The 14,853-nt window shown below is 41.7% G+C and overlaps 1 protein-coding gene and 2 long non-coding RNA genes across 5 annotated transcripts in view; 1 reads left to right on the forward strand and 2 right to left on the reverse strand.

The window, feature by feature from the left end:
• Positions 1 to 4,703: 4,703 nt before the first annotated feature.
• The window catches only part of LOC135339249 (uncharacterized), a 73,978-nt gene continuing 63,828 nt past the window's right edge, over positions 4,704 to 14,853 (reverse strand). Inside the window, exon 3 of the long non-coding RNA XR_010395960.1 lies at positions 4,704 to 4,831. This is a non-coding gene — a long non-coding RNA (uncharacterized LOC135339249). The remainder of the gene's footprint in view (positions 4,832 to 14,853) is intronic.
• Positions 7,612 to 8,543, forward strand: LOC135339175 (uncharacterized). The gene is made up of 2 exons (XM_064535321.1): positions 7,612 to 7,747; positions 7,818 to 8,543. The coding sequence occupies exons 1-2, from the start codon at positions 7,723 to 7,725 to the stop codon at positions 8,309 to 8,311; spliced, it is 519 nt and encodes a 172-aa protein (XP_064391391.1). The 5' UTR covers positions 7,612 to 7,722; the 3' UTR covers positions 8,312 to 8,543.
• Positions 8,845 to 13,127, reverse strand: LOC135339209 (uncharacterized). 3 transcript variants are annotated; one of them, XR_010395907.1, is made up of 5 exons: positions 11,539 to 13,127; positions 10,996 to 11,121; positions 10,525 to 10,622; positions 9,342 to 9,410; positions 8,845 to 9,145 (listed from the first exon to the last, which is right to left on the reverse strand). It is a non-coding gene; the product is annotated as an uncharacterized LOC135339209 (long non-coding RNA). The 3 variants fall into 3 exon arrangements; XR_010395908.1 differs by lacking the exon at positions 10,525 to 10,622; XR_010395906.1 differs by lacking the exons at positions 8,845 to 9,145; positions 9,342 to 9,410 and having other exon boundaries at positions 9,431 to 10,622.

Below are 14,853 nucleotides of genomic sequence, written 5' to 3' on the forward strand. Positions count from 1 at the left end.
GGCACAGGATTAGAATACAATGGCAGTGGCCACCTGCTTGATTCTTAAGGATGACCCAACTACTGTTGTGTTTCACCAAGATGAGCTAAGAACACACGTTTGTCAGTGCCTAGAAAAAGGCACGATAACACTGTTCCCTGTGAAGAAGAAGAGGAGGCATGTTAGCCGAGTGTGTAGAACAGAGACTTTATCAGTGTACTGTTACTGTCGCATGCCAGATCATGGCCAACTAATGGTACATTGCAGCCAATGTGATGACTGGTTCCATCGTCAATGCTTACAAAAGATACCTGATGATGATATAGATTTATTTGTAACATTTGTAGTAAGACTGAGATCTATATTAATTATCAGTAGTCCATGTATACAAATGTTGTGTATTGAAATCTAACTGAAATCTAACTGAAATCAAAAATCTATGTGAAATCTACACTGAAACCAGAAATGTACCGAAATCTCTATGAAATCCAGAAATCATTGCAGAGAACAAAAGAAATCTATTGAAATCATGAAATCTTAGACGAAACCATGAAATCACTTGGAAATCAGGAAATCCAGCTGGAAATCACGAAATCATTTTGAAATCTCGTACACTAAAAAAACACCCGTTGCCGACCCCTCGGAACATATACATAAATTTATTGAAACGTCTCTTTTTACTGGGTGTGGTCAGTCATTAGCAAGTACTACACTAGCCTCGACTCAAGTCCGCTTTACTAAAGCGGCCTTGAATCGAGGCTAGTACTACACGTGGCTCATGGACTAGGCGTGTTATAAGTTGCTAAAGAGATGATGTCTAGAGGAAACAACACAGCTTTGGGAGTTACCCGGCAAAAATGTGGTTAATAGCCTCGTTCATAGGGCGTAGCGCGGATAATTTTCGAGGCTCCACTGCAGATTCAATGTAAAATCATCACGTGCACCACTCCGTTTCCTATCCCTCTAACTCTTCAATCTATGCTGCAAGGCACAGATTTATTTGCTGGAATGGCCACTAAAGAGCAGAACCAAGGTATAAAGACTGTCATGTTTCCTATAAAGGATAAATCCAATGATTGCTAAAGCATAAAACCCTCATTGGTGATTGCTAACCTTGTGTGCTTGCTATCTATTTTCAGAGCTCACAATTGACGATCTGAAGACAGAAATGAAACTGACTGATGAGCAGCTCAATACAGCAATACAGGAACCAGATCTACCCGAGTTAGCAGCATGTTTCGATAACACTGATGACTATCTTGAAAAGCTGGAGCTGTCAATGGAGCTGCCCTCTATCAACTTCTGAATACAACTTAATTTGTCTGGTAACACAGTGACTAACTGTCATCACATTGCTGCTGAACTAGCAGTCAATAAAACTCTGAGAAGATTGGACTTGAGTAAATGTAAACTGACTGATCAGAGTATCGAGGAGCTATCAACTGAACTGATCAACAAGATTGAAACACTGCACATTTATGATGGAACAGAAGATGGAATGAAGACGCTTGCCAGACATCTAACCACCCACTGCTTTGAACTGACACTATTGGTGATACCCGACCACCTAATTAATATTCTGTATCGAGACAGCATTCAGGGACGCTAACAAAGAGAGGAAGAGAAATGGACTGCCTGAGATTTAATGTGGTTGCATTCTTACCATGATTTTAATTACTTTTTGATAATCGATTTTATTTTCTGCCATAATTATATCACATTATAATAAATGACAATTTGAGAAAAGTAGCAAAGTACGTACTATAATAATATATAGTATATTATGTTGGAACATTACGTCGTTAATAACGTGTCAATAGTACATGCAGATGATATAAATAATTCATGCACTGCTGTGAATAGTCAATGAATACATGCAATTTGCTAATGGAAAATCCAATTTAACGCTCTGTCGATTATTGTTCATGAGGAAGATGAGCAGACTAACGTTCACTTTGGCCCTCCCAAACATCTTCATGATTGCCAGGTCCTCGTATTGCAGCTGAAGGAGGTCCTGTGTGGGGAGAAGAGAGGGCAGTGAAACACTTCAACTGGTATAAGACAAAGAATGCATGTATTTGTAAGACAAATGAATACATGTACTTACATACACCGTACAAGCATACCAACACTATACCTGACACAAGGCAGTAAACTTCTTAAACACTTTACGTACCTACCATCTACCTGTACACACACCCTCACCTGGAGGACCAGCTCCACCTTCTCTATCTGCCTGATGTGATCTCCAACACAACATTTCCGAACCTGAACCTGGACGAGTAAGAAATAATGTTTTCACATAATTATAGCATAACGTTGCACATAAGATCAAAGCTGTAGCAAGCGGTCAGGCTGGTCAGGTTTTGGCCTAACCACTTTTTGCAGCTGGGTAGGCAATGGTCGTAAATATTGTAAGTGATAATGCGCATGCTATTTTGGTGAGGAAAAGGGATGACCTTTTTCTTAGGTAAAAAATTCACCACTGTATAAAAGTTCCAATAGTAGAAAAGCAGCTGACCTTTAATTGCAAGTTGGCCTGACCACTTTAAAGTTGCTTGCTACGCCCCTGCATGAAGATTGGGGCATAAAAATAAGTCAATAGCCTCACACTGGAGGAATTGTTAAGTCTAGATTAGTAGTAGAGTCTGAGCTTCAGTCAAACAGTGGACAAAGTACGTACCAGAGCAATTAATGGCACATGTGATGATTATCATGTTGTTTAATAGAAGTATGCTAGTATAACGGCTACTCTCACTCAAGTATACGGAGACTTACAGAGTGGGTGGGGCATATCTCCATGGACGCTGATGTATGGATGATTGGTTTGATCACGTCAGAGTACGCATCGATACCCAGCTATCTGTCCGGGGGGTCCACAGTCGATGCTCGCAGGAAGAACCCTCTGTGGGGGGTACAGTGAGAGTCATAATTATTATTATGATTCAGTTCCGGGAATAAATGTCATAGAAAGTCACTAATTGACTCACATTTTTTCCAGTCGAGGTAAATGGAACACAGCTATAGGTTACGTCTCTGTGGGGCATGGAAAAATTGATTTACTGAAATTGTGTATCAGGTTTTAAGCAACTAATAAGGATTATCACTTATTGAGCGCACAATCCATTCTACCCCCCGCCCACACACACCTGGTCAGTAGACAGCTGATTGCCTATCCACAACATTGAAGGATTTTATCGCAGCTATGTACTTCATTGTACAGCTGCAAGGGGAGTGACGTGTGATACAGTGTGATTCAATGAAAGTCAGTACAACACAGTTAGTGTATGTTTACCAAAGAGGTACATGAGATTGTTCTGACAAATCATTCTTGTACTCTCTAATACACTAACAGGGTTTCATCTAGGATAACAAGTTGGGGGGGGGGGGAGATTTGGGAGTGCGTAAGCATGTCGCAACATGTTTGGCTACGCCCACTTTTGTTTTAAAAAAAAGTTGATTACAACATGCTTAACCTAACGCATCACAGTAGAGATATCTACCTTTAGTTAACTAATGTGGTGACATGTAGTACTAATGTGATGATGTCATTATTCTACAACATGGGGTGGGGAAGAACCACCCCCCCCCCAATAGATGAAACCCTGACTAACTGATACAGTACCAGAAATGCAACTTTTATGTGGGGAAAAAAAAAGGACAATAGTCTCTAGACACAATCGGCATCATGTATTGTGTATTTTGCCTAAGCCTTAATCAGTACATACTGTATAGCAGGTCATTTTCGTGGGATAAAAAATCCGAGACAAAAACGTAGGCGTGGTGCAGCAGTGATTTCGTGTGTAAAAATTCCCTTTGCTTCACTGCATTGCACGCGTTCCGGTCAACCATGCCTACGTTTTCGTGAGTGATAAATATTCGTCAAGGTTTAGCTTGCCTATACCCAGGACGCTATACGTACGGTACGGTATACTGTACCACCTTATCACCTGTTTCAAGTACTCTTCCTTCTCCCGTTACTTTGTAGCACTCGAATATGTCCACCCCGTCCACTGCAGGCACACTGCTCTGCTCCAACTCCTCACAGCGATCCAGTGCCTTCTTGAGCTCTTCCTCCATCACAAATCTCTCTTGCACAGCAGACTGGGTAATAGATTGCATGGTGGTCATGTACACACACACAGGTATACAGATACAACCATCACAGCATCGTGGTAGTGGTACAGTAGTTATAATAAAGGTACAGTAGACTCTCGCTATTCCGACTCTCTGAAGTACGGCCTGAAATGTGGCCAACTCGCTATTCTGTATACTTGCTGCCCCAAACTAGTAATTTTATACGTATACATTTTGGGTGTGGTTTAGCAGAAAAACTGTGTGTGGGGGGAGTGGTTGGGGTGTACAATGAGAGGTAGGAAGCGGGATGCTCATGAACACTACAATGAAAGTTATAAAAAAGGTAAACCGTTTTGTGAGCAAACACAGCTGTGGGATTACATTGTAATAGAGAGGAAATGATTCATTATCTTTATTTGTTATCCTCGAGACAAAACCGCAAAATTAGTCATTAATATTCGAGGTAGGTTGATTTTAAGCCGCGGCTATTTTCTGAAATGCAAACTACCGCGCTCTTCTGGCCAAGTTGCACTGTCCCAAGGGTGGCCGGATTAACGAGAGTCTACTGTACATGTATTAATTATACAGTATTCACCGAGTGTATACATGTACATGCTAAACTCACATCTGCCTTGCTGTTGGCCAGTTCCAATTCTCTCACCAGCTCAGCCATGACACCTGGGTCCATGATTTGAGACCTCTCGAGCAGCTTCTCCTCCAGCTCCCTCAGCAGGTCATCCTCTAGACATTGAATGGTCTCACTCTTTTCCTCAACCTGACAGGGGAACATCAATAAGTTGCTGCCAGGTGGAGAATACTCGACATACAATAGTGACGTGCATGTACAGTCAACTACTGAAAATCTGGCAATCAATACGGCTCAAATGCATTCTTAAAGTGATTGAGCTCACCTTTGGTAGCGCTGACTTATCACAGCTGTTGGTCCAATTCTCCAGAACTCTGAGCTTCCCCTCGAGGTGCAACTGCAAGTGACAGAAGAGAAAATAGCTCCAATAATATTATACAATAATTAGTAGTATAGACACTGAAAGAGCAGATTACCAGGGACATAATTATTGCAGTGCTTATAATTATAGCTGCTCAAAGTGGTCATAAAGCTTCAACAGAACAACCAACCTGTATATTAAAATACATGCATGTATCCTGGGAGCAGTGTAGACGTCAATCAGTCAAGAATTTATTCACAGCTGTAGGCACACACTTGCCCAACCCACTCACCAGAGAGGACACCCTGATAGTAGTGCCATCACTGAGTTCCTCATCTCTAACCCTGCTTTCAACGGTCAGCTTGTGTTATCTAAATCGAGGTATGAGAAAAACGCTCCAATATAAACACTGAAAGAGTAGTACTTCAGAAACAGACATGCAGGTTGGTTGTCCTATATTGCAGTGCTTGTACTTATAGCTAATACAAGGGTGTTCAGCCATGCAAAGTATAGACTACCTTACCATAACAACCAATCGTGATCCATTAATCTAAACATCTTCATACATACAAAATTCAGTCCATAATAAAAGAGAGAGAGTATCGAGCGTATATCGTTACCTTGCATCAGATGTATTCGGAGTGTAACGTTATACCCTGTCTGAACAACTTATGGCATAAAATGTTTCTGCCTCGAGGTAAGTAGCGGCTTCGGGTACTCGGATTGTTTGATTAAAAAGCAGGAAGTTATGTCACTTTCCGAATACATTTGACGCAAGGTAATGCTACGTTGGATACTCCCTCTCTTTTATTATGGACTCTTGCTATTAGCGGCCTCTCAAAACTGGTAAGAAACTTAAGCAACTGTAATCACATGACGTACGTACATGTACCGACACCATTTTATGAAGGAGAGAGTATAATTATACAAAGCAGTACATTCAGCGTGGGATTAATATAACTGCACATTTCCATGCAGTGCATACTGTACAATGTAACTATAGTAACTCACACGGTTCACTCTGATAACTTAATTTGATATGATCTTCATCAAAAAAGCAACGGGAAGTTTTACTTGATTGGCTACTGGTCCCAAAACTGCTCACCCGTGGCACCTGTTGACTTACACGCTCTGACCCAGCCAGGTCAACCAGGCTCTGAACACAGAGAAGGAGGTAAAATCATCATAATAACAATAACTTATATGTACATTTACACATACATAGTCTGTACGTGTAGATCAAATTAAAGCAAAATAGTCGACCTAGTGTATGTTCACAGCTGTAGGCACACACTTGCCCAACCCCACTCACCAGAGAGGACACCCTGATAGGAGTGCCATCACTGAGTTCCTCATCTCTAACCCTGCTTTCAATGGTCAGTTTGAATATTGTGTGTGATCTGGAGTTGTGCTCGGTAGATCCAAATGTCCGGTTCTCTGAGCAGAAGAGATTATACACATTACCAGCACATCAGGTGCACAGGCAGCATGCATGTACATGTACACACAAGGCTAAGTCTGAGAGCTCACACTAGGGCAGACCAACAGTGGCTGTAATAAAGAGGTGACATGCTAACACAGGTTGCATGAAACCAACCCTATGGAGACTGGGCCATTAACCTGGCTACAGGGTGATCACATTAGACAGACAGGTTCACAAAGGTGCACAAGTGATAGTGACTTACTCTCCCTGATCTCAATGAGACTAGTAAATATCTTGGGGAGGGAAATCGACAACCCAACCAACTTACGAGTTAGCCTAGCTTGCACTAATTTAAAGCCCTATTGATTTATTAGTCATAAAAGTGCAACAAAAGCTGTGCTGCCTAGCAGCAGCCATTGTAAACTTTGACCGCTTTAGAGATATATAATTATGGCAGGAAATGCAACTTCTGTTTCCTATAATTATTGGACCAAAGCTAATTCTCCAGAGGTGCACACTTAATACACGGCAATTGGAGAGTGCCAAAACTCAACTCTGCAGTTCTGGTACTGTAAGACCTCTAATTAAGGTGACCCTCCAAATATGTGACACTCTCGAGCTTAGGTAATTTTCTGACTTCTACGACAGCTATATTGTGTTTTAATGTCGCGTCCTAAATGGAGGTAAATGTAGGCACACCCTAGCATCGGTTCTAACCCACTGGAAAACACGTTTTAAGCGGCTAGAAATTGAGGCAAGTATAGACTAAGTAGAGCTACGTACCTATAATTAGATGTGATATCAGGTCTTCAACATAATTTTCAATCTCCAAAAGAAGCAACCTCTGGCTTCGTAAATAGTGTTGCTTTAATTAAAGGTCTTACGGTAATCACATTTCTTACTTGTTCATTACTGACAGGGCAGCATTCTCAGCCTTAAACTGTGCAAATTAAAAAACAGAAAACATGATCCACGACCTTACAAACCAATTGATGAACCAGACAATAATCTATGGCTAATAAATTGACTCACCCTCTTTCCATTCGGAGAATGCTGTAATACTTTAGCAATGAGCCAGGTTTCAAAAAATCATAACCCCATGCATGCACCACATGCACCACATGAACAGTCTTTGGTGGGTGTGGTAAATGCAAAAAGTGGGTGTATATCAGTATTTGGCATCTGAGATACACCCACTTTTTTTGCAAAAACAAAACACAATATATTTCAGAGTCTGAGATAGAGAGCTAACTCTTCAATCTATGCTGCAAGGCACAGATTTATATATTTACTGGAATGGCTACTAAAGAGCAGAACCAAGGTATAAAGAGTGTCATGTTTCCTATAAAGAATAAACCCAATGGAACTCACCTATTGTTTTGTTTCCCCAGACTCCACCACCTCGTGTCCTCCCTCCCGAGAGAGGGTCCTGCTGAACCACAAGCTGTCCTCGTACAGGGACTACCTACAAAGTCGCTACAGAGAACCAGACTCCACATCAGTCACACAATGGCCTCCCGTCTCAACAAAAACAATTTTCAAACTGGCCATGATTCAGAAGGAGAAAATACAGAGAGGCAGAATTGACGATGAATTTTTTAGACTATCAATCACAGGAAAAATTGACGATATTTTACTTCAAAAAACTCCGGTTGACTTGATAAACATTTTCTCTGAGATTATAGATAGACGAAACTTTGTGTTGATTGAAGGAGCTCCCGGCTCTGGCAAGAGCACCCTTGCTCTACACATCTGTCAGGAGTGGGCAAAGGGGAAACTGTTCCAAGAGCTCGATATTGCAATCCTCGTGAAACTAAGAGATCCCCTCGTTAGAGAAGCCATTACAATTGCTGACATACTTCCCTGCATTTATACGGCCGAATAACAGAAGATGGAATGAAGACGCTTGCCAGACATCTAACCACCCACTGCTCTGAACTGACACGATTGTACATACCCAGACACCTAAGATCCTGTATCGAGACAGTATTTAGGGACGCTAACAAAGAAAGGAAGAGAAATGGACTACCTGAGATTAATGTGTATGCATTTAATCTCGACCATTGCATGTACTTTTGACAACTATTATATTTTATTCTACAATAATAATTATCCAATATTGCTTCGAGAAAAGAAAAAAGTAGCGTACAGACATAATTATTACACGTAAAACAAAGGTCGACGTTGTTATTAATGGAAGTTGCATTGGTCAATATAATTATAGCACATGTACAGATGGTGACGAGTGAATTCAATGCTTCCTACTGACACGGAGAGCATGTCATGCACTAGCTGTATGTATGTAACTGAATACACTATTGTAATAATGCTATAATCTCCACCTAGCTAGCCTCCTTCACAGGCTTTCAAGAGAAGTGTGGCCTGGGCCGGGATCGAGGCTAATCATTAATTTTATTCTAGAACAATTATTTGCTTCAGTGCACAGAAGACTAGAAGGATGTCAGCACATTACATAACTAAAAAACAAATCAGTTGGAATTGGTCCAGTAATAATGATGGTTTAAATTCAATTCTCCCTACAGTGTGTCACAGAGAGCTGTACGTATAAAACTGTCAATGAACACAATTTGCTAATGGGAATCCAATTTAACGCTCTGTCGATTTTGTTAATGAGGAAGATAAGCAGATTAACGTTCACTTTGGCCCTCCCAAACATCTTCATGATTGCCAGGCCCTCGTATTGCAGATGAAGGAGGTCCTGTGTGGGGAGAAGAGAGGGCAGTGAAACACTTCAACTGGTATAAGACAAAGAATGCATGTATTTGCAAGACAAATGAATACATGTACTTACATACACCGTACAAGCATACCAACACTATACCTGACACAAGGCAGTAAACTTCTCGAACACTACGTACCTACCAAATTAATTCTACCTGTACACACACCCTCACCTGGAGGACCAGCTCCACCTTCTCTATCTGCCTGATGTGATCTCAAACACAACATGTCCGAACCTGAACCTGGGCGAATCAGAATTCATAATTTCATTTCATTCATTATTTTTTATCAACAAATAATTATCTAGTCCTGTACTAATTTAATGTACATACATGCATAATGTAGGCCACCGGCAATTACGACACGTGATCCCAGAGTATACGTTGAAGTTAGCCGCTCCTTCTCTTATTTATGGGCTCCTGGTATTAACAAGGCAACAAAAGCAATCTGAATCATAACTTGGAATTGCCTGTAAAATGTAAACCCCTTATAATAAGGAAATTTGATGGGTGTTTTAATTGGGCGATTTACTGAAAAATTCCCAAATTAAAATGTTCTGGTGGACACAACGTCACTGTATATAGTATTGTATTGCATTCGCCAAATAATCACCAAATTTTCCAGCTGTACAGTGCGTCAACTCTCCTCATATTTCGTCTAACTGAAGTGATTGCGATGGTACGTAGCTCAGCTAACTTGTTGCTTGATTCATTGTGGTAGAATGATATAAGCTCAAACTTGCATGTATAGGGAGCTGAGGGCCTGTATTTACTATCTTTTACTATCTATGTGTGAGTCTAACTACCGCTGCATATGTAGTGAATCAAATCTGAAAGGAACTTGTGTTGCTCAAAATGGGGATTTCCCAGAAGCAGCTTGTTGACCTCGAGCATCAAGCATAAATGAGTAGGAGGAATGATAATGCTGTGCAAGTAGAGTACATACTCTGTAAGTTGTGTGAAAGTCTGCAGTATAGATAGTCTGTAAGATGCATCACTTTACTGTGATTTTGTGATGTGTGGGTGGTGCATGTGGGTGGATTAAAATAACACACAGACAGAGGTAATCACTACATTGTGGTTGCAGTGCTCTTGCAAAGGAAAACCACTGTACTAGCAACTTCATTAGGAAGAGTATGCAACTCCACATACTTAAAACCGTAGTAGGCGTTCTGTTCAACCTTCGTCACATGCTGTCAGGGTTTCATAGGATAAAAACTGGGGGGGGGGGGAAGGTGTACGTGCACCGAAAAATGTTGACCACACCTCCTATTACATCACTATACATAAAGGTTCACCCAAACCCTGGCTGTCGTGAAATCTTAAATTAGGATGTTTGCAATGAATTATCAAGTACCTTTACAAGGGCTAGCACATTGTATCTCAAGTGTCTGTGGTTACAATCAGGGTTTCATGAAGAGGGGTGGGAGCACTCAGATTTCCCAAAATTCCCCCCTGGAAACATGAACAATTAATGATGTACCAAATTGTACAGTGAGATCTAGTACATGTAGCTATAATGATTATTCTACATGTATCAGTTGAGAAAAAGCCTCTTACGTCCGTATAGCGGGTATATTTCGAGGGTATAAATTTTCGTGCTATAGCGCCCTTTTTGCAGCATGCATGTAATATTAAATTCGCGGTTTATGCCTAATCCGCGAAAACACGAACATCATACACTGTACGAAAAATAAAACTACAAAACTATTCTACAGCAATAGGCTCAACGTGGCTGTATGAATATTTAAAATACGAAATATTTCCAGTCCTACAGTATTATAAACTCTTTAACCACAACTTTGGTTAACATAATATTATTTCTTACCTAAACTTGTTGAAGGCATGAGAGTGAGTGTTCGGGTTCATTACTGACAGGGCATCATTCTCAGTCTCAACTCACATCAACCTCCAGCATGGGGTGGGTCGATCACAGTGACATAACACACACAAACTGTGCAAAGGAACAGGAAAACATGATAAACCGGCATTATGGTAACTTAAACCAACAGATGATAAATGGACTAAAATCATGAAAACTCACTAATAATAACGAGTGCTGCAAACTGCGATGTGCTAATGCATGCCTCTCACTTATAGTTTCGATTAGGGGGGAGGGGCTAAATGAGGCTCTTTATACTGCTAATCACAGGGGCCCCTCTTTCCGTATTCCCCAAAACCTATAATCGCAGTCACGTGACCCCTAACCTCTAGCGTGAGAGATATGAATGGGCACGTACATGTAACATCTGCTTAACCGGTACCTCGCGGATATGACACAACAAATCTACTGCAACCTGTAAGACTAGTCTGATATACATGTACCACAGAAACAGTGTGCTTGCATACATGCTAATTTAAAACTACTCACATCTGCATAGTTCCAATTTTCACTCCAGCTCAGCCATGACACCCGGGTCCATGATTTGATATCTCTTGAGCAGCTTCTCCTCCATGTCTAGATGACTGCACTTCTCAGGGGCGTAGGCAGGATTTTGAGGAAGGGGGGGCTGAGCTGAAAAGCTGGTTTCTGGCGCGAAGTCTCCGAAAATTTTCGGCGACCGGAAACCACACCTCCTAATTAATGACTAATTTCCGGGAATATTAATTTTGTTGTACTTGCTAATTAATTTTTATGATGTTACAATTTTTTTGTACTTGTAATAATGATTAATATGCATGAAAACATTGCTAATAATTATTTACATAATATAATTATATTATGATAATGTAGCTGATCAGTTACTTTGCTGGCTCTTCATCAGTACTCAGGCTGGCAGTACTAGAGCTTGGCAAGCTGGCACTAGAGCTTGGCAAGTTGGTACTAGATCTTGGCCTTGAGAAATAGTGGTCCAGTTTCTGTGACATAGTTGCTGCTCTCAAATCAACCTCTGTGGTAGATTATTGATCAGTTGCACAGTGCATTGCGCATGTGCAAGAAATAGTTTATAGCCACACCTGCTTCAATTAAATATTAACTGCATGCATGCTAAATAAGAAGCTAGATCTAGCTAGCTAGCTTAGTTACACTGAAGAATTAAAGTTACTAGTATAGTATAGCTAGCTCTTGGACATGCTGTTTGTCTGCCACTAATCTATACCAGTAATTCCCAGGCTAAAGACAGTCATCAGAGAAGGTGGGGCTCTTAGTGTGGCTTTTGCAGAGGAAGGGGGGGCTCCAGCCCCCAAAGCCCTGCCCCTCCCTACGCCCCTGCTTCTAGAAGGTAAAAGGAAAACAAAATAATGCATTTGGTAAAGATCTACTCTCATGCAAACAACATTGTAATTAGTATTGAGAGCAAATATATGTGATGATCATTACCAAATTTACTGGTAAAGGGTCAAACTGTTAGCAAGAGAGTTCATAATAGACGAACTCTTGCTGTTAGTATGTAAAATTGCCAGCTATGGACCCCAACTAGTACCTACATGCAAATTTTAGGGGGGGGGGGAATTGGAGCTAGGGGGAATATCCCCCTTCCCCCCTGTATGACACACTGCTCACCCTTTAGAAGACTGCCCCCCCCCCATACACACACACTCACCCTTCTAGAAGAATGTCCCACAATAGCCTTCGGAGCTGTCTCCTTCCTCTTAGCAATCACTCCATCGATGTGCGTCTTGAGTACCTCGTTTCGACTAATCTTGGGCGCTAGATACAGCACACCTGCCACTGTAGCATGTAGCACCACTCTGTGATGTGCCTCAAGACCTTTCTCCTTCACAGCAAGCTCTTGCAGCTGGTGTAGGAAGACCAGTATATCTGAGAGCCTTTGATATGAGAATTCCAGTGTCAGGAGAAATACGAGTTGGTAGAAAGCGAGTGTGTTAGCAGGGCTAGTGCAGAGAGTTTTGGCCAGTTCCAGGAGATTGGTGAAGAGAGAGTTGACTGTTTTAGAGAGGAATCCTTTCTAAACCACACCCTCCAGACTCACCCAATCACTGCACAAGGGGAGGGTATAAATACACGTACATGTAGCTGTATGCACTGCACATGACATACATGTAGTGAAAGCTAAGACAAAAGCTCATATGGACCTGTGTAACTAACAAATAAAATATAGTGTGCCTCAAATGCACACTGAACATAGCAAGGTACACACACACACACACACATCCACATACGTGTTGAGAGGAATCTTGTCCTTGTTGGAATGGTGATCTACGAGACGATGCCAGAGTAGGGCCACATCCAGCTGTGTGCTCGAATGAGGAGCAATTGAACGAGGGAGGCAAACAGTTGCCCTGGGAACGCCGTCTCCACCACTGATGCGTGACAAGTGTCAGCCACCGCCCTCAAACACTTGACCAGGGAGGTAGTCAACATGGGGCTGCATAATAAAGGAGAGAGTACAATTATGGAAGCTTAAACACTTAGTAATGCACACAGTCTATTGTGCATGGTCACATAATTATAAGCACGTCATCCTCTGTAATATAATCTACTCAAAGGTTACTGCTATAAACAGAACTCACGAAGGAAACTAAACACATACATGTACACAAATAGCTAAATGAAGCAAAAGCTGTATAATATCATTCTCACCTGTTTTGAGTGTCCTGAGCTGCCAGAGGATGTACAGACAGTCCAGTGGTGGCTCTGCTATCAAGACCCCTTGAGGCCACGGGTACATAAGAGTTGATGAGCTCCAGTATATCTGGCTTGTGATAGTCGGGAAGGACTCCTGCAAACTCCCCCACAGTGATAGTGATGGATTGCTGAAAGGTCAGAGAGGACGTGAGGTCGGGGGGGCCTTCTGAAACGGTTTCTATGGAGATACGGAGGTGGCGGACCAGTGTACGGAATATATCCAGTACAGACGGGCCTGCATGAGTGGACACAAGCTAAGTAATGTAAATATATGTATGCAGATTTAAAGCGTGGAATTAAACCACACTACCGTATTACTAGAATGTTTTGCGAGCATCAAACATTTACGAATTTTGCGAGGGTTGATCAATTTGCAACAATAATATCGGCAAAACCTAAATTATTACTAGTAAATACACACGATCTTTGCCAGAACGCAATAGTTAGATCGCAAAAGGTCAAATTTTCTGCTGATTTGGCTCATTCGAAAAGGTTTTTTCACTCGCAAAATATTCTAGTAATACGGTACGTATAATTATAAAGATTAAGCCAGTGTCAAAACATACAATGTCACGATCATGTACAAACTTTAATAACAGCTATGACAGCATCTACGTATGAAGAAGAAATGCGTATAGCCTTCTCTAGAAAATGGCTCAAAAATAGTGTTGAAACCATACAAGTACTTTACCATAGAGACTCACCTAGAGAGCTGTCTGCTGCCACGGCAACACATTTAGAGAGTGTGCCGAGGATCCCTTGTTTGGTCTCCCAGGACTCCTTCACCTTGGCATCCAGGTGGTCCACCAGCGACTGGACGGCTTTGTACCGATCCTGTCTCTGTGGGGGTACATGTACAGTGGATAATGTACACTGGGGGGCTGTGGGGGGTACGTGTAAGTGGATAATGTACATTGGGGGCTGAGGGGGGTACATGATAATTACTGCACACTGGGGGGGGGGGGGTGGGGTGAGCATGTGCATTGGATAATGTACACTGGGGGACTGTGGGGGTACATGTACAGTGGATAATGTACACTGGGGGCTGTGGGGGCACATGTAAGTGGATAATGTACACTGGGGGACTGTGGGGGC

This window comes from Halichondria panicea, chromosome 7 (genome assembly GCF_963675165.1).
Source record: "Halichondria panicea chromosome 7, odHalPani1.1, whole genome shotgun sequence".
NCBI classification, from domain to species: domain Eukaryota; kingdom Metazoa; phylum Porifera; class Demospongiae; order Suberitida; family Halichondriidae; genus Halichondria; species Halichondria panicea.

Bases quoted from the DNA above. Each gene is read 5' to 3' on its own strand.
- LOC135339175 (XM_064535321.1), top strand. From the start codon at position 7,723: ATGGCTACTAAAGAGCAGAACCAAG. The intron at 7,748-7,817 runs GTATAAAGAGTG...TTGTTTCCCCAG, and splicing joins TACTAAAGAGCAGAACCAAG to ACTCCACCACCTCGTGTCCT.